At 39.1% G+C, this 19,211-nt stretch overlaps 1 protein-coding gene across 3 annotated transcripts in view; it reads right to left on the reverse strand.

The window, feature by feature from the left end:
• The window catches only part of fanci (FA complementation group I), a 63,160-nt gene that overhangs the window by 8,628 nt on the left and 35,321 nt on the right, over window positions 1–19,211 (reverse strand). For all 3 annotated transcript variants that reach the window (XM_052040293.1, XM_052040294.1, XM_052040292.1), the window contains exons 24-33: window positions 15,263–15,442; window positions 14,643–14,809; window positions 13,001–13,080; window positions 12,703–12,819; window positions 10,648–10,699; window positions 9,999–10,126; window positions 5,704–5,772; window positions 4,735–4,831; window positions 1,731–1,915; window positions 533–589 (exon numbers count right to left, since the gene is read on the reverse strand). In XM_052040293.1, coding sequence (XP_051896253.1) covers window positions 533–589; window positions 1,731–1,915; window positions 4,735–4,831; window positions 5,704–5,772; window positions 9,999–10,126; window positions 10,648–10,699; window positions 12,703–12,819; window positions 13,001–13,080; window positions 14,643–14,809; window positions 15,263–15,442 — 1,132 coding nt within the window. The remainder of the gene's footprint in view (window positions 1–532; window positions 590–1,730; window positions 1,916–4,734; window positions 4,832–5,703; window positions 5,773–9,998; window positions 10,127–10,647; window positions 10,700–12,702; window positions 12,820–13,000; window positions 13,081–14,642; window positions 14,810–15,262; window positions 15,443–19,211) is intronic.

Genomic DNA, 19,211 nt, shown 5'->3' on the forward strand with positions numbered 1-19,211 from the left:
ATCTCAAATATTGTGCAGAGTTTTGGCCACTGCATCTCAGTCAAGGTGCATTGGCTTGGAGAGGATGTGGCACTGACACAACAGAATGATAAGGGGTTAAGAGGATATATTACAGGCATAAGCTGCACACCAACTTGTTGGTATTCCTTAAATTTAGAAGGCTATGAGATAATCCAACCAAGGTGCTTGTGATGATAAAAGAACTGGATATTGTAGATACAGAGTTGTTGTTTGGGGAGTCCATAACAAGATCTTAAAATTGGAGCCAGACCATTAACACCTTTCCTGCACATGATACTAGAGATTTTGAACTCACGCTCCAGAGAGGTGTAAGGAACTGAACATTTGAGGGATACATAGATAGGTAAATGGAACTGAACTGTAAATTGGTCATGGTCTAATAACACAGGTGGAACATAGCTTCATGGCCTACTAGCAATCTGATGGGATGGTCTTTATTGGGAACTTTCATTTACATCTCCCCTCCTCACAAAAGGTTTCATAAAATAAGAATCAACAGTTTATTACTTACTAGTTTCTCAAATCTTGCAGGAAGATGTGCCACATTTGTTGTGTAACCTTGGATGTACTGGGAGGGCCGACAAAAGAAAATGTGTTAACATTCACATTCAGTAAAGATGTTAAATTCCCCCCAGTCACCCAGAGGGATTGGATCTACAGACAATAGAATACCATGCACTTAGAAAGAAAAATATTTCTGTAATACCAAAGAGCAAAAATGGCTCCAACCTCGCCCCTTTTCTAAACAATGGTTAATTTGGTCAACTGGTGCAGAAGAAGGAGAAGGAAAGTGGATTCTTCCTTTTCCTTCACACAACTTGCCAAAGGAACATTCAAAGGAAACGACTGAACTAACAGGGATGTTAAAGGTATGTTTGGTGCCAGAAACAGATTATGTTAGATTGATTAAGCTCATTACAATTGAACTGACAGAAAAAAAAAGTCAACCAAGGACCTAGAAGGCACACAGCTAATTTCACCTATTTCGTGCACTTACCCACCTGACCATTAAACAGATCCTACTTTTCAATATAATTTCTACCCCTTCCTTTGCTCACCCTGTCATCCCTACTGTAAACAAATGCAGGGAGCAACCAGTTTATGTTAGGGTTAGATTCATAGAGTGGTGCAGCACAGAAACAGGCATTTTGGCCCAACGTGTCCATGCCAACCGTGATAGCAATCTATGCTAATCCCATTTGCCGGCATTAGGCCCATATCCTTCTGTTCTTTTCCTATCCAAGTAGCTGTGTAAATGCCTCTTAAGTGCTGTAATTGTATTTGCCTTTACCACTTCCTCTGGCAGCTCGTTCTATATAACCACTCTGTGTGTGAAAAACTTGCCCATCAGATCTCCTTTAAGTTTCTCCCCTCTCACATAAAACCTATGCCCTCTAGTTTTTGACTCCCCCATCCTAAGAAAAATGCCTTCTGTCTATGCCCCTCAAACTTTATAAACCAATACAAACCTCTGAATCTCCTACATTCCAGTGACAATAAATTCAGCCTATACAATCTTCTCACAAGTAAAACCCTCCATTCCTGGCAACATCCTGGTGGTTATAATGTGGTGATTCACCATTCAATTTCCTTCCCTTTTTCTTCACCATCCCACACAATATTCACCTCTAAAAATCACATTGTAATCATGGTCCAGTGCAGTTCTTTGTGTGCATCAGGAATAAGCAAAACCAGTTCTGTATACTTACGTATTTTACTAATGAGGTGAGAATGTTATACATTTTGCCCAACTCCTTCAGGAGGATGTCCACGCAGCCTCCAGATGGAATCGATGTTTGTATAAGTTCATGGAAAGCAGTCAGCAGGGTGCCCAGCTGAAGGATTATGGCTTTCTCCACAGGTTCTCTCACAGTTGATCCTTGAGAATTCTCATCTACAAATAGAGAACAAAATTTAATGTGGATGAGCCGAGTTACTGAGAACTGGAATTACAACCTTCATCTTCTTTCCTGGTGTCACTGACAATCCTGTGGGTGACAGTCACCTCCCTTTTGTAATAAATTATTACCGAAGGGTTGATTCCATTCAAAGTGACTTCCATTTATTAACATCCTACAACCTAAAAGCATACAATACATACATAGTGAAGAACTATCTTATTCTTAGACAGTCCCTTGGGGGTCAAGGATAACTTGCTTCCATTGTGGTGCTGTGGACTTCAAGGTGGCTGATAAAGTCATTCTGGGATCCACAGACATTGCCGCAGGTGGGGTAGCTGATGCTTGATGCTGGTGTGGGGAGGGAGAGTTAGATTGTTTGGGATGTCCTGTGCTCATTCCTTTTTATGTGCTTAATCTCCTCGCACTCCTGTCATGTAGACTTAAGGTGCCCAGTGCTTTCCTGGATATTTCTCCATTTTGAGCAGTCATTGGGAAGGGATTCCCACGTTAGTCAGGATATTATGCCGTTGGTCCATCCTGGATGTTGCCTGATGTTTTCTGGTAGAAGAGCCTTACTGGTGCCAATGATGCTGGACATCAGGGAAAACCAGGCACTGTGATTACTTTGTAGCTCCTGTTGGCTGGGAGTCAACAGGTTGTTAGTGGGGCACTGACTGAGCAGATCTCTTTGCAGGTACCTTGAAACCTTAAAACACTGTTTATCTTGTAGCAGCGTTGGAGAGAATAGACCAGATTAAGTGGTGTAAAGTTTGTCATGCCAGAAGTGATCTGCCATCCCTGTAGCCCTTCTCTTGAACAATGATGCAGGTGCCAAAACTTGGTTTAAGGACATTCCCATGAGCCCTTGTTTCTCTGACGATCATGTTCCAAGTGTTTTATCAGCACGTTGACTTTCTTGACTCTTTCCTTGCCAATCACCCCTTTTCAGAAGACGATGTCCTTTGTTACGCTGGCAATAAAATCACCAAGCAGCTCATCTTCAATTGGGAACCAGGCCAGGAGCTGTTGAAGGTCGGCGTTGAATGCCTCTTTATCTTATCTGTTGCTTCTAGCGATAACGCACATGTGATGACACCCACAGCCCCCGGTTCACTACAGTGATCCAAATAAGATGCTTGTTTATCACTAAGTTCTAAGACTAGTGACGAAGACTGCGTGAAGTAGCAAGAATGGACAGCTGAACAAAGTGTGGGTGGGGGTGAGTGGACTTAATGGAATACGAGGGTCAGTCTACTAACTTGTATAAGCTGATAGTTCATTTTTGCAAAACTTAACATATTTCATAACAAAGCATTTCTCAGCAGCTTTTAAAATCATGTGTGTGAGCATGACAGAAGGTCAGGCAAGGCAAGAGAGAAAGGAGGGAGGGAGGTGAGGGAAGGAGGCAAAGGAAGGAGGGGAGGGAAGGAAAAAGTTTAGGAAAGAAATTCCAGATCCTAGAACCTAGGCAGCATGGTTGTCTACAGTGGAAAGTTTAAAACTGGGGATACGCAAGGGACTAGGTTTGAAGGAGCTTGGAGAATTCAAGAATTGTAGGTTGGAAGTAGGTGAAAAAGATGGAGAGAAGCAAGGCCAGGATGAGATCTGAAAACAAAGATGAGAATTTTAAAAGTGAGGTATTGCAAATTATATTAAGGACAGCATACAGCATATAAAATGTGGAAGAGGTTTACCTAGCCGTATATTGGGATATACTAGGTATGCATTGGAACAGTCAAGCCCAGATGTAACAAAGACATGGATAAGGTTTTGAAAGAAGACAAGCTGAGGCAGGCAAAAAGCCAGGCAAAAAGCCAGGCAATGTTACAGAGTTGGAAGTAAATGGTCTAGCTAATGGAGCAGATATGTCATCAGAAATTCATTTTACATCCAACACTAAGTTGGGGTTCAGGTAGAGGGGCAGTCAATGCTCAGGGCTCTAATGGCTTAATTCTTTTCAATAATTAAAGGAAGTTTCTGTTCCTCCATTACTGAATGCTGCAAAAGCAGTGTGACAAATTAAAGACCATGGAGGGCTGTAGTGATTAAGCTCATTGTTCAGAGCATATGGCACTTGATGAGTTTTAAGATTATTACTGTGAGTGACAGCATGCAAATGAGAAATATCATGGGGCCAAGGATAGATTCATGAAGGACTCCAGAAATAATGGTCCAACAGTGGAAAGAAAGGGAAAAATGGAATTTGCCATGATCACAATTACATCTGCAACATTGATAAGACCTTTTCAGTACTGCTACAGGTGGGGAAACTTGATCAGTGGGATATCCACAAGTTCCAGAAAAGGTACGAGGGATTGGACAGGTATAAGTACATTCAAGGATTTAAGAGAAAAGAGCAATTGGATAGAGGGCAGATTAATGCCAGGAGTTACCATGGTCTTGAAAAGCAGGGAAATGATGAAAAGGGATTGGAACCGTACCAGAAGCTAGCAAATAATTAACAGCTGACATAAGGGGTTATCAGCAGTTAGTGGGAAAAGACTTAAAGGAGTTAATTGAGTTCCAGGAGGACATGACGAGACAAGATACATAGATGTTATAAGGATGGCTGAAAACCACAGAACCCTGCCCCAACACACGTCAATGCTTTCTGGATTTGAATTGGGGAAAGAGAATGGGATTAGTGTAGTTGCTCTCCTGATTATTGCAAAGAGACCAACTTCTTGGTCTGAGGCCCATTCTTATAAACTAACAGATAACCTATATGGACTAAAGCATGGTGTTACTTCACCATTCAGTGAGTACGTATGCTACTCCCATGGCGCACTGTTGTATTGTGAAGTCACCCTACCTGTCGGTGCTTTTTCAGAGCTCAGCTGGGCCTTTAGTTTTGTGATAAGCCAATCAACTTCTTCCAAAACCTTCTCCACTTGGGATAAAATGAGCTGCTGTAAAAGAAACAAAAAGTACATTAATACAATTATCCTTTTGTTATTTAATCTCTCCTCCCTTTCACCCCATCACAACCCCTTCCCTTTTGTGCTTTTTTTCTCTACGCCTCTCCCTTCACCTTGAAACCCTTTTATCTTTCACTTTTCACAGTTCCAATCGAAGGGCATCAACCATAAACATTAACTTTGTTTCTCTCTCCATATCCGCTGACTCACTTGCTGAGTATTTCCAGCAATTTTTATTTCAGATTTCCAACATTTGTAGTTTTTCACTTTTGTATTGAAGTTACTTTCCCTGTCAGATACCTCCATGACTTGGACATTTAATACCACTATTTTTCCTTTTAAATGCAGCACACTCAGAATACGAGAATTCACCATCCATTACTGTGGGAGCACTGTAAAATTTACAGTAATTCAAAAGGACAAACCCCCACCTTCTCAGGACATCCAAGGATGGGCAATAAATGCAACCATGCCAGCGTTATAGTATCCCAGGAACAAAACTTTAACAAAGACAATTTAAAATAACACTGCAATGCCAAGAGAAGAACAGTAAAAGTTCAACTACACAGGCAGAGTAGGGGAGATAAAAAAAAATCAAGATTCTCACAAGCTGTTATGAAATGTCAGCACTGCACAACAGGCTAATCTTCATCTCTGTAATGTGGAAATAACTTTAAGCCACTTTTGTTTTGCCACCTCCCTCTTATCTCAAAAGTCTCTTAAAACAGAACCATTTATTTTTGCTAGGTTTCTCTGCTTATTGTTCAGTATTTCCTTGTCGCTGGCTATTCATGAAGTATGCAAGTTGTTATTGCAGCAAAAAGTACAGCTATTTCCCCGATAGCCAGTTACAAAGTGTTTACCACTACAGTTGGGGCTGCAGTCTTCGAGTTCACCATGGCAAAATGGGATTGTTCATCTATTTCAATATCCTAGAGAAGTTAAGCAAGGAACACGGTTATATTTGAGTGAACACCAAAGAAACATGCACAGTACAGGACAAGAATCATTCAAGTATAAATTATGCAGGGTGTATGGTTAGATTGGTATTCTGGTCATATTGTATAGCAACATCAAAAATAAATGTTTTACAATTCTAGTGAAATTATAGAACATATTCAAATGTGTTTCCTTAGAATTTTCATTTTAAAAAAGATCTTATTTAATTTTGTGAAACAAAATCTTTCTTCAGATGAATAAGTGAGAGAATCCATAACACAGCACCACTTGGAAGCAGCATGCACGTTGACAACAAATACTCCACTTATTTCAGGCTTTTTATGAAAAAGTCTCCAGGCCCGTACGTTTAGTTCAGCAATTACATCATTAGACACTGAGAGGGAGTGTAGTCACAAAAATATCAATCTGAGGGGCTGGATTATTTCAATTTCACCACCTCAAATTTTATTATTCAGGAATCAGCATAATCTACAAAACTGTGAAAGGATATTGGCATTTAGTCAGGTGCCAACAATTTATGATCAAATTTTTATTAAAAAATAGGCTGCCACAGAACTTTGTGAAGAAGTTCTATCAATCAAAAATTGGAGAAGTGGTCATCTAAGTTTTAGTCACTACGCTAAACTGCATTTTCTGATTTTTGTACAAGGTATTTAGAAAAAGCTTAGGACTTTCTGATTGCAGTCTTAAACACACTCTCCCAAAATACTTTTTACAAAAACCCAGTTCACAATTGCAAGTTAATGAATTCTGTTTTAATATTTCTAAAATATACAATGACTATCTGAAACTACAAAATATGCACTCTAAGAGTATCTAATTGAAGACATAATGTCACTGTACTAGATACACAGGGTCATCTTTACAATGCAACAGATTTATTCAGACATGTTCACTAAATATTTAAAACTTCCACAAACCATTTTGTAAAAAAAATCTTAACTTGCAGACTTATTTGGAACTCCGATTAAAGAACTGAATTAGCTTTAATATTTTAATATAATGCAATAAAACTGATTAATTTCCTGTGTGATTATTTGCACTGGGCACAAACAAACAATGCAGCTCTATTAAGGCATTGGAGACACAAGAGACTGCAGATGCCAGAGTCTGGAGTAAAGAAACAAACTGCTGGAGGAACTCGGCAGGGTGAGCAGCAGCTGTGGGGTGCTTCGGGTCAGGAGAGACATGAGGCACGAACTATCATAACTTTCTTTCATCAATGAATGGACATGCACCAGAAACTTACTGTTTCAATCGCACCCCTAAATTCAAGTTGTAAGCCAAAAGTATCTCTCTCATTGATTTACTGTTTAAGAGGTCAGTCGTTATTTTTAATCCCAACTCTTCTCAAGTGGTTCACTCAGCTTGGGCAGTGGCCTGAAACCTTCATACTGTTACACTGATAAAGATAATTGGTACAGCATCAACTGGAGTGCACGATATATATTTTGGAAAATGTGACAAGCCTTGGAAATATTAAAATATCACCAAGCTCCGAGACCTGGGACTCAACACCTCCCTTTGCAACTGGATCCTTGACTTCCTGACCAACAGACCACAATCAGTAAAGATAGACAGCAACACCTCTGGCACGATTATTCTCAACACTGATGCCCCACATGGCTGCTACCTCAGCCCCCTACTCTACTCCCTATGTACTTATGACTGCGTGGCCAGATTCTGATCTAACTCCATCTACAAGTTTGTAGAAGATACCACCAAAGTGGGCCATATCTCAAATAACATTGAGTCGGAGTACAGGAAGGAGATAGAGAGCTTAGTGGCATGGTGTCATGACGACAACCTTTCCCTCAATATCAGCAAAACAAAAGAGCTGGTCGTTGACTTCAGGAAGGGCGGCAGTGCACATGCTCATGTCTACATCAACGGTGCTGAGGTCAAGAAGGTTGACAGCTTCAAGTTCCTAAGAGTGAACGTCACCAATGACCTGTCCTGGTCCAACCACGTAGACGACACAGCCAAGAAAGGGCACAAGTGCCTCTACTTCCTCAGGTTAACAAAATTTGGCACGTCCCCTTTGACACTCACCAATTTTTATCGATGAACCATAGAAAGCATCCTATCTGGATGCATCCCTGCTTGGTATGACAACTGCTCTGCCTGTGACTGCAAGAAAGTGCAGAGAGTTGAGGACACAGCTCAGCACATCACAGAAACCAGCCTCCCCTCCATAGACTCTGATTATGCTGGCTGCTTTACTAAAGCAGCGAGAAGTATAGACAAAGACCCCACCCACACCGGACATTCTCTCTTCTCCCCTCTCCCATCGGACAGAAGATACTAAAGCTTGAAAGCATGTACCCAGCAGGCTCAAGGACAGCTTCTATCCTGCTGTTATAAGACTATTGAACGGTTCATTAGTACGATAAAATGGACTCTTGACCTCACAATCTACCTCATTATGATCTTGCACCTTATTGTCTACCTGCACTGCACTTTCTCTGTAGCTGTGACACTTCATTCTGCATTCTTTTATCTTGTACTACCTCAATGCACTGTGCAATGAATTGATCTGTATGAACGATATGCAAGGCAGGTTGTTCACTGTAGCTCAGTACAAGTGACAATAGTAAACCAATTCCAAATATTAAACTTGAATGATCTGTGTGGAGTTTGCACATTCTCCCTGTGACCACCCGGGTTTCTTCTGGGTGCTCTGGATTCCTCCCACAGCGCAAAGACATGCAGGTTCGCAGGTTAAATGCTACTGTAAATTGCCACCTGTGTAGGTGTGTGGTGGAATCTGGGGGAATAAACTGGGATTAATGAACATGGATGCATAATAGTCAGTGTGGACTCAGTGGATAGAAGGACCTGTTTCCATGCTGTATGACTAACTACTTAAACAGAGGAAATAGATGTACAGATTTCCATCAGTGAAACTGTCTTGTTACTAAATGGAAACGTACTTTAAACTGACAGACTTTCCTGCAGTGATCTTTCGATTGAATCCCAGGTATCCTCTGCAAACTCCTCAAATTAGAACTCACTCAATAATCAGGTACTGCTGAGCATCAATATAAAAAAGTACTGCATCTAAATTGAATTTAAAATGATCTACACGGCTATGATATAGCATAAGTGAAATATGAGAAATTGTATTTTCTGATAAAGGATTCCTATGAAAGTTCAGATTTGAAACTTAATAGGAATATGCCCATTTGAAATATTATTTATTTCTAATCATTCACTTGCACCTCAGTATTAGTTGTAGGTTGAGCTGCATCAACCAGTACACTATAACAGGATCAAATTGATCTTGTCACCTAATGACACAACGTTTAGTTCATGGTCTCACAAAGATGATTAACTGTGAGTAAACAAGGATGCTGTCTTTGCAGACAAATCTTTGTTACATGTCACATTCTCCCCAACTACACCCCATTATAAACAATCTTCAAAGGAGGATTGTAGGAAGGTGGATAAATTTGTAAAAAATAATTAATCTCCCAAAAATAACCACTTGCCCTGTCTTATAGGGGGATGCTAATGTATAGAAAATCAGTAGTTCACTGTTCCTGTTGCTAGAGAATTTACTCATGACAAAACCTATAACTAAAATCCAGAAACATAATTAGGAGCCATGATTGATATCTAAATGGTCGAACAATATGCAATCATGAATTTTGTTAGTACTGCTTCACAATCTAAATCATAAATGTGATTTGAGTAAGTATTTTCTGAATTTGTGGTATAAAAATCCCAACAATCAGACATCTTTATTAATTCTTAACACAAACTAAATTACTGCATGCATTATCAAATGGTTATGGTGACAGGAAAGGGAAAGCTTTCTTTCTGGTTTCCAGTTGTCTCTTTTAATCATGAAGCACAACTGAAGTGTCACCAAAGTGACACCAAGTCTGTTGATTTCTATCGTACATCAGGACCAAGGCCATTCAGATCATGCTGTTTGCGCTGGGTGAAAACTGGCTCAAAGGATCTAGTATCTTCCAACAAAAAATTCCGCCGGAGGAACTTAGCAGGTCGAGCAGCAACTGTGGGGTGGGGGGTTGGGAGAACTGTCGACATTTCAAGTCAACAATTCCTCTCCCCCAACAGATGCTGATTGACTGCTGAGTTCCTCCAGCGGATTGTTTGCTGCTCCAGATTCCAGCATCTGCAGTCTCGTGTCTCTAGTTATGTTCCATTCCTCCCTAGACATGGTTATTACCTGATCAATATCACCCAAGCGACTGTGAACATCTCGAGATAGCTCTTGGAGCAAGCTCACTGGACTCTTACGCAGAACATGCAGACTGAACATCATGCTCATCAAACCTTTACAGAATTGTACATCTTCTGTGAATCCAACAAAACATTTTATTATACCAAATGTCCACTTAAAAAATGCCAATACTCTCAGAACATATGAAGATTGCAGACCTGATCACTACAGCATTTTGTTTCACTTAAGCCTCCATTTTAAGGTGAAAAATGTTTCACTGATTTTGCTTGACACCAATGGATAACGTGCTTAAAATCTAACATGCACCCACCTCCTTACAGAAAATAAAATCTTCTTCTAGTAAGTTAGTAATGAGAAATATTTACAACTTATTCATTAATTGCATTTATCCTCAACTGTTACCTTAGAAAAAACCTTAATAAATCTAATATTACTGATTCACATTCAACAAAAAATACACTTCAGGCAGCTCACTTCCCTCAGTAATGATCTGGTGTATGTTGTCGTGTCCCACTTGAAACTTTAACCTGTCGTTTCTTCTACAAATGCCAACGGACTGGCAATTTATTTCCATCATTTCCTATCTTATCTGCAAAGGTTACACTTCTCAGATTAGTGTTTGAAGTATTCTTACCTATATTATTTTCCTTGCAAATCTTTATTGTCCACATTAACATTTGAGCAAACTGTCAAAAAAAAGGTAACTCACGTCATTCAATTGATAATCAATGCTTCACTTTTCACTTGACAAATTAAGAAATAGATAACTTGGATTGCAATAAATAAATTTTCACACATTTTATTAAAAATACAAGACCTTTTTTACCCTTTTCAGCTCCAATATAATAAAACTAACAGGCTGCCAAAGAAAAGTAGCATTGCCATAGTAACATATTTAATGCACAGAAAGATATTAATCAACACTGTTATTCTAAGAATACCTCTTTCGTGACTACTTCTGTGAAATTGTTCACTGTCATTGTGGAGACTTAAGTACCTTATTGTTTTCCAAGTTATTTTCTTCTCTGTGTATTATCCATAAAAAAATGGAAGCAGAACAGTTCTTTTTGTTTCTAACAAAAGATCACGGCAATTATCCATGAGGAAAAGAAAGACAGTTAGTGGGGGGGACAGGTCTCACCTCAACCATAGTCAGTCTCATATTACATTAGTTAACAGATGTCAAATTTGTCAAAGTGACCAAAACTGAAGCAGGGGCTGGGGAAATTTCGAACAAAGACGAGAATAAATTTCTTTATTGGACAGTTGTGAATCTTTGGAATTCTCTACTATTGAGGTCTCTGGATGGTCAGACAATGAGCAAGTAATTTGGAACATTGCCCTTTATTGCAATGGGTATGGGCTATAAAAGTAGGGAAGCTTCAATGCAACTTTATAGGATGCTTGGTGAGACCACATCTAGAGTGTCACATACAGTTTTGGTCTCCATATTTAAAGAAGGATTATGTTTGCATTGGAGGCAGTTCACAGAAGATTTATTAGGCTGATTCCTGGGTTGAAGGGGATGACATTTGAAGATCAAGATTAGGCCTCTCCTCCAGTAAAACTCCAATAATGCAGCAGAGGTTTGTTCAAAAGTCCTGATGGTCTGGCATCTGCCTCACTCACTAGTCAGGAATATGAGTCGAGGGTCCACAGTACAAGTGGGGTCCAGAATGGGGCTGGGGCCAAGGCCTGGACTGCAGGTGAGGTGAGTGGCTGGAACCAGGGTTGGGATCCAGTATACCGGGGTCAGGAAAGTGGATAGGTTTGCTGCTGGAGCAAGGGTCTGAAGTATTTGTTTATTCCCCACTCTCTTTGAACTGACTGTGCTCACTGGAAAATTTATATTTACTTGTGACATATAAGAAAGTGAAAAGAATTGGGCTTTCTTCTTGGAGGGTTAATCAGGAAGCTCTGTTGAAAGGGAGAGTTGTTACAGTCTTACAGTTCTATCACCATAGGTAACCATAAATACTTAATATGGTTGGTGCAACACCAATTGCTTTACTAGATTACCAAGCCAATCAACATTAAATGATTTCTTAGGGATGGGCATCAGAAACAGATTTCATATAACCTGTTACTCTTCATTTTATTGGCAATCTTGAGTCTCCCACACTCACGTGATACATAAATACAGAATTACAAGAAGTCTGATTCTCTTTATGTGCTCCATCGTACCCTGAACGTGCATTGTTTGTAACTTCTGGAAAACATACACTGGACATACTTTCTTTGGGTGACACCAGGATTCAAATCCAAACCAGAAGATGAAACTCCTCTGTCTGTTATGTGGCTTATTGTAGTCCAATTTTTCCAGTAGCATGTGGCCACACACAACATTCTTAACTACAATTGCCCTAACAGGGCAAAATTAATCAATTATTAAGATAGCTCCTGCAGGAAACAGAAAATCTTCACATATTTGCAAGAGTGATCGCTCCTTATCCCAAGGCTAATACAGAATGTTAAGGTTAGGTTAAATAATAGAAAATAGAATCCTCTGGTTGTACTATATCTGAAATGTTAGTGTTGAACAAGTACAATGAGAATATTTCACTCCCTATTTGTAACATGATCTTCTTGATCACAAAACAATAGGGAAAATAGAAATGTGCTTTTTGTATGACTCTCAAACTCACTGGCGAGAAACTAGAAACAGCTGTCAGACTTAATGTTTACATACTTGTTCAGATGTCGGTTCTAATAGCCGAGAGAGTGTTGACAGTATGCTCACTAAAAGCTGTGCTTCCTTGCTGTTAAAATCCTCTTCATCCCCACTCAGTTGTGTCACAAGGGATCTCTGACAGCAAATGGAACAGAGCAAAAATCTTTTTTATTTTCCATTTGCTGTTCACATTAAAGGGTAATCACACATTCACAATTAGAAGCATAAATAAGATATATTTACTACAGATTGTTGCAGGGGTACAATCGTGCTACAAAAAGATAAACCACCTTAGTTTGAAAGCAGCACTACTTACTTGGAACTGTCTGATGTGGAAAGCTGCTTTCTCTGTAATATTGATGTCCTCCTGCTCTTCTTCCCCATCACTCATTACATCTAAATATAAAATTCACAAAGCAGTTTATTCTCCATTTTCCCCTTTCCAAAAGGATTAATGTTCAACAACCACTGCTCGTACCTTCTCTCATTAACTAGTCTTCAAGGAACCAATGGAAACGTCAAGTGTTTCCAGATTACTTGCAACTCTGGTCAGATGCACACCTCTCTTTATAATGCTTCGTCAAATATTTCCTGACCAGATACTGGAAAGCAGGTGTGGATTCATCAGATTGACCAGACGTTGAATGCAGAGCAGGCTTTCGTTTATACTAACCCAATAACATTCTTCATTCTCAAACACAGACAATCGTGTTATTTCATTCTTGATTATTAACGAGAAACTCAATTAAACTTAGATCCAGTTGCAGTTTGGGCATGGTCTTGGTAGCTGGATGCCATTTTCCCTTTTTCAATTTTATTAAATTCTTGCCCATATCCTACAAAATTTCCCATGATTTAACCCTCAATACACAGCTCTAAACTCCAAATAAGGTTTTTTATTGGAGATGGGGTCATCGATGTTCATGAGTTCTCAAAAGGAAGGTTTCTTTCTATGTTGTTTGTTTGTTAGTAAACTGGGTGGAGATGGCATAAGAAAGATCAAGAGAGGCGAATAAATCAAAGTAATTAGTCAAATATTCCAGTGCCCTTAAGTACTAGGCAACAATGAAATACCATATGCATGAAGAACAGCTCACATGGAATTCCAAATCAATGATAAGCAATTAACAGAAAAACTAGAAATCTAAACAAATGCCTTTGAACAATTTCAGACAATCGAACTTGCCAACACAGGTCAGTTTCATGGGACTCAAGTATGCAGGTTACTATAAAGCTTCTAATCTGCACAACTATCAAATTGAATTGGTCAATTATATAAGGATTTCCAAGTTGTATGCTATACATTCTCAACAATGATTAACAGATTTAGGATCAACATTTGGCAGCCACATGTTACAGCTTCAGCCCACTTTCAAACACAAGTCACCACTGACAGCTTTTACTTGAGAAGGGAAATGGGAACCAAATGCAGCAATGGGACAATGTAGGAAAATGAGACAGTACGCAAGTGATTTAGGAACAGCAGAAACCACACACTTACACACACATTCAATGTACATAAATTACTTACAACATTAATGGTAGAAAGGAAAGAAAGAGAGAAAGAACAACAGAAGGTACCTCTCAATATCACAATAATGCATTGAAGTGTCAGCCAGATTACCTGTTCATTTGCCCATAACCTTTCAAAGACAAGGAGAATACTTTTGAATTGAGCCATGGAAACTATCAGCTAGGTGCTCATTTAGTTAATTTATATGAAGGTATCATACAATTTAATATTAATGAGTCACTTAAACAAAATATCATGTACATTCTAGGGGACTACAACATTAAAAAAAATTTCAACAGCTGAATGGATTTTAAAACACTAATGGTATTCTCATCTGGCTGATCCAGTCTGGCCTTCACATTGCCTAGAAACTTAGGAACCCATTCCCATGACATACTGTGAAGGTTTATTGCAAGCAATAAAAATCATGGCCATGCCTACTAACCTACTGCACTGAAGAACTGTTGAATCTTGTTTTGATATCTATGTTGCACAGTGTTAAATATGCGCAGTAATCCCTCCAAACACAGTAATGAAATAGTTCTTCCTTTCTCTTTCTTCCCAGATTCTTCCACTGCTGATGGAATTGAAGTATATCTCCATAGCAGAACCCTGCCATGCAACAAATGAATGCTGGTGACCGTACAGATTGCATTATTTCTCAACAACTGAAATCTACAGTTTGCTGGTACCAATTACACATTTACAAATTCAGGTATTTCGATGCTTGAATATTAGACAATTAAACAATACATTTAAATTCTCAACAAAATTAGAAAGCACATAAGACAAACGACATCTGTTAGGGTAACATCTGAAAATGGAACCATTAACATTTTGTCTGCAATTCTTCAAAGCAACCCAAAACAATAAACCGTATTTCCCTTTCCAGTGCTGACCAAGTTGCCGTGTATTTGGAATATTCTCCAATTTTAATTTAGGTTTACAATATTTGCAGCCTTTTTTTTATTGCCACTAAAAGTCAAAAATAATTATATAAACATGCTTCGGAAAAAATGATGCAATATTATCCAATTCTGTTGATATGCAAAAATGCCATTTTACCGAGTAATATCACATAGATATTTGAATGTTCTCTCAGTATTTTGCCCATCTGGTCCATCTGCCTGTCCCGTTTCCTCAAGCTGCTGTACTTTCTGCAGTGCCATGCTTGCAGCATAACGCATGAACTCATTATTAGAGCGCAGAATAGACAAACTCTCCTTGTGGCTCTGTGCATTATCTCTGAAAAAAAAGAAACATCCTTTTAGAAATTTATAAAAATTGATCTTTCATATATGCAGTCAATTTTATGACTGGGGGTCCTAACTTATTTAAGTAGGTTAACGGTTTCAGGGGATATATTATGAAGGAAGATAAATGGAGGTGATGCTCAGATTAGCCCTAATCGAGGCGAATAATGGTGAATGAACCTACAAGGGGCTAAATAGCTCACTCCTGTCCAAACATTCCTGATCCTGGACAAAGATCGGCAAGTACCGAACACAACGGGAGCTTTTAAGGAAATAAAGAACACTTAATGCCTGATGTACTAGCAAGTAAAAGCACCATCCTTTAACATTGCTCTTGTAGACATAAAAGTTTGATATCAAATTGCTCACTGTATGTGGAATTGGGTGCTCTCAATACAGAAAAAAAATTGGAATCCTAGATCCTTAGCACATCTGTGATCGTGGAGAGAAAAAAAATTGAGTTGGATTTCCGTTCCTCATCAGTAGTCACAAAATGCTCAGAACTGTGCACATGATGTTAACCAAGCACAAGATCAGATACTGCTGGCCTGTAATGAGGAGCAACCTGCCATCATTTCCATCGGTTAGCGTAATGCTTTACAGCACCAGCGACCCGAGTTCAAATCCGGCCGCTGTCTGTAAGGAGTTTGTACGTTCTCCCCGTGTCTGTGTGGGTTTCCTCCCACATTCCAAAGACGTACGGGTTAGGAAGTTATAGGCATACTATGTTGGCACTGGAAGTGCGGCGACACTTGCGGGCTGCCCCCAGAACACTACGCAAAAAGATGTATTTCACAATGTGTTTCGATGTACATGTGACTATCTCATCTAGAGCAAATACCACAATTCAGATGGATTTAGAAAAGGACAAAGTTAAATTGTAGTGAAAGCTCCTAAATGGGGCAAGGCCAAGTTTACTCTGTAAAGAGGTAATTTCACAAAAGTAGAGAAGCACTAGCTAGTTGACTGCAAATCTGTCTCAGGGCAATGGGAGATATTCAAAAGAGACTCAAAGAGGTTAAAGTTCCCAAAAAGACAGATGAGTCTACCAAATCTAGAGCCCCCAGATGAAAAGTTCTATAAAGGGTAGAAGGCAGCAAAAAGGGAAGCCTCTGTCATATAACTGAGAACTGAATACTTCAGAGTATGTAGAAAAATATACAAAGTGTAGGTCTGAAAATAAAAGGGAAGTTAGGAAAACGAAGATGAGGACATAAAAAATATTGGCAGGTAGAGTCAAGGAAAATCCAAAGATGTTCTACAAGTGCATAAGAGAACAAAATGACAACTAAAGGAAGAGCAAGGCCTTCTGGGGATCAAAAAGGTAATCAATGTGTGAAGGGAGTGAATATGGGGAGGGTTCTTAATGAATACTTTGACATTATCGCCTTTCTTGTAAAGATAGCTGCAATGTTCCAGTTAAGGAGAAAGTATGAGAAATATTAGATTGAATAAGAACAGTAAAAACAGGAAATGTTGAAGGGGATTAGGATCTTTGATGGCGTAAAGTTGCCAGGCCCAGATGAACTGCATCCTAGGCTTTAAAAATGAAGGGATAAAATTGCAGAAGCTCTGGTCACCTTTCTCTCTCATTCCTGGCTGAAGCAGTGGTGACAGAGAATTAGAAGACTGCTAACATTGTACCATTGTTTCAAAAGAGAGGAGGAAATAAAATATAATTATAGACCATTTAGTGTAACCTCGGGGTGGACAAAGTAAAGACCACCCCTGGGTTAAGAACACCCGACTTATGGACATTCTGTACATACGACTGAACTCCCAGAATATTATTACATTTAAAGTCCAATGTACATACATACATTCATTCCTGTGAGTGGCAGAGATAGTTTCCTCTATCAATCTACTTTTAGAAATCGTTCTTTTTCATCAGTCTTATGTGCTTTTGATGTCATTCATTACAATACTGTGGAGGTATGGTTACCATATCGAGAGATTTTTGTGTATTTTCTGACATATGGACAAAATCAACTTATGGGCACCTATAACAACGGAACCTGTTCACTACCCAAGGATGGCCGATATTGGAATCAATTCAGTGGAACAGCATAGGCCTTCATTTAGAAAGACGCAAATCAATCAAGGACTGTCAGCATGGATTTATTAAGGGAAGATCACTTCTGACTAACTCAACTGAATGTTTTTGAGGTAACAGGAAGAGTCAAATGAGGGCTATATGTTTATGTCGTCTACACAGATTTCAGCAAAGCTTTTGATAATATCCTACTTGATGGCTGGTCAAAAAAGTAAAAGTGCATGGGATCCAAGGGAGAGTACCAAATTAGACCCAAAGCTGGGTCTAATTATTGCCCTCGGCTCAGTGTCAAGGAGCCAAGGTCATTAATTGATGGATGTTTTTGTGTAACTGGATGGCTGTTACCAATGGGGATCCACCAGGCTCAAGTACTCTGTCCCTTGCTTATTGCTGTATTTGTTAATGACTTTAACTTAAAATGCATTGAGCATGAAAGAGAAGTCTGGCTGTGTAGTTGACAGGGAGGTAGAAAGAGGATACAAATGGCCTTGTCATTCAGGCAGAAAAGTGGCAAATTAAATTTAATCCAGAAAAGTGCAAGTTGTGAATTTGGGGAGGTGCAACAAGACAAAGGAACAGATAATAGATGGGAGGATACACAGAAGTGGGGAGAAACAAAGAGAAGTGTAGGACTATACATCTATAGATCCTCAAAGTAGCAAGGCAGGTAGAGAAGGTCATTTGAATATGCATGCTGTCTGCTTTCATTTATTTGCTGAGGTTTATTAGACCATAGCTCAAGCCTAGCATACAGTTCTGGTCACCCCATTACAGGAAAGATATGATTGCACTGAATTCAGTGCAGAGGAGATTTAAAAGTATGTTGCCAGGACTGGAAAAAAAAGCAATGAGAAATTATTGGACTGACTAGGATCATTTTCTTTAAAACTTAGGAGATAAAGGGAAGATTTAATTGGGTATAAAATTATGAGGTGCCTGAACAGAGTAGATAAAGGCCCATTTCCCTTGGCCGAGTCAAAAACCTATGGCCATAGATTTGAAGTAATTTAAAGATTTGAGGAAAATCATTTTCACCCAGATCGTGGCATGGGCCTAGACTCATTGCCTGGAAAAGGGCCTGGACGTGTACTGGGAGAGCTGTGTTTGGCCAGACTACGAACCAAGTGCTGGATGGTTGGAATAAAGTTGGGAAGCTCTTTCTCAATTTAAATGGAGACCTTCTGATGTCTTGAATTTTCTATGATCTCTGTGATAATAGTAGTTTTACCATGTCAAGGCGGCTAAGATCAGTATCGCAGAAAAAAAACTCCCTTCAAGAGAGAAATGGTAAGTAATTGGCAGGGGGTGGGAAGAAAATTATAGCTCCTGGTTTTTATAAATGAATGTTTCATTGTGCATTCACAGGAAACTATATTTACTTTCAGAAATTTACTGGGGAGAAACAAGTGCTCTGCTAATTGTCATGACAAAGACTGTCATATATCAACTGAAAAAAAATAATGTACAGGAGATTTAAAGAACTGGGGAATAATGGCATTTTCAAATCAATTACTGATGCAGTTCATGTTTTCTAAATACAAAAAGATCACAATTAGTACAGTTACCAAAATTAAAGTCAAAAAAGCTGAGCAATTTGCAGTACAATTAAAATTCCACATATTGGACAGTAACAAAGATAAAGACAGATTAATATTTCAGCTGGAATCCTTCAGTACAATTTTTCCGAGTTGCCACCCTACCATGCCTT

This window comes from Pristis pectinata, chromosome 28, assembly GCF_009764475.1.
Source record: "Pristis pectinata isolate sPriPec2 chromosome 28, sPriPec2.1.pri, whole genome shotgun sequence".
In the NCBI taxonomy this organism is placed as follows: domain Eukaryota; kingdom Metazoa; phylum Chordata; class Chondrichthyes; order Rhinopristiformes; family Pristidae; genus Pristis; species Pristis pectinata.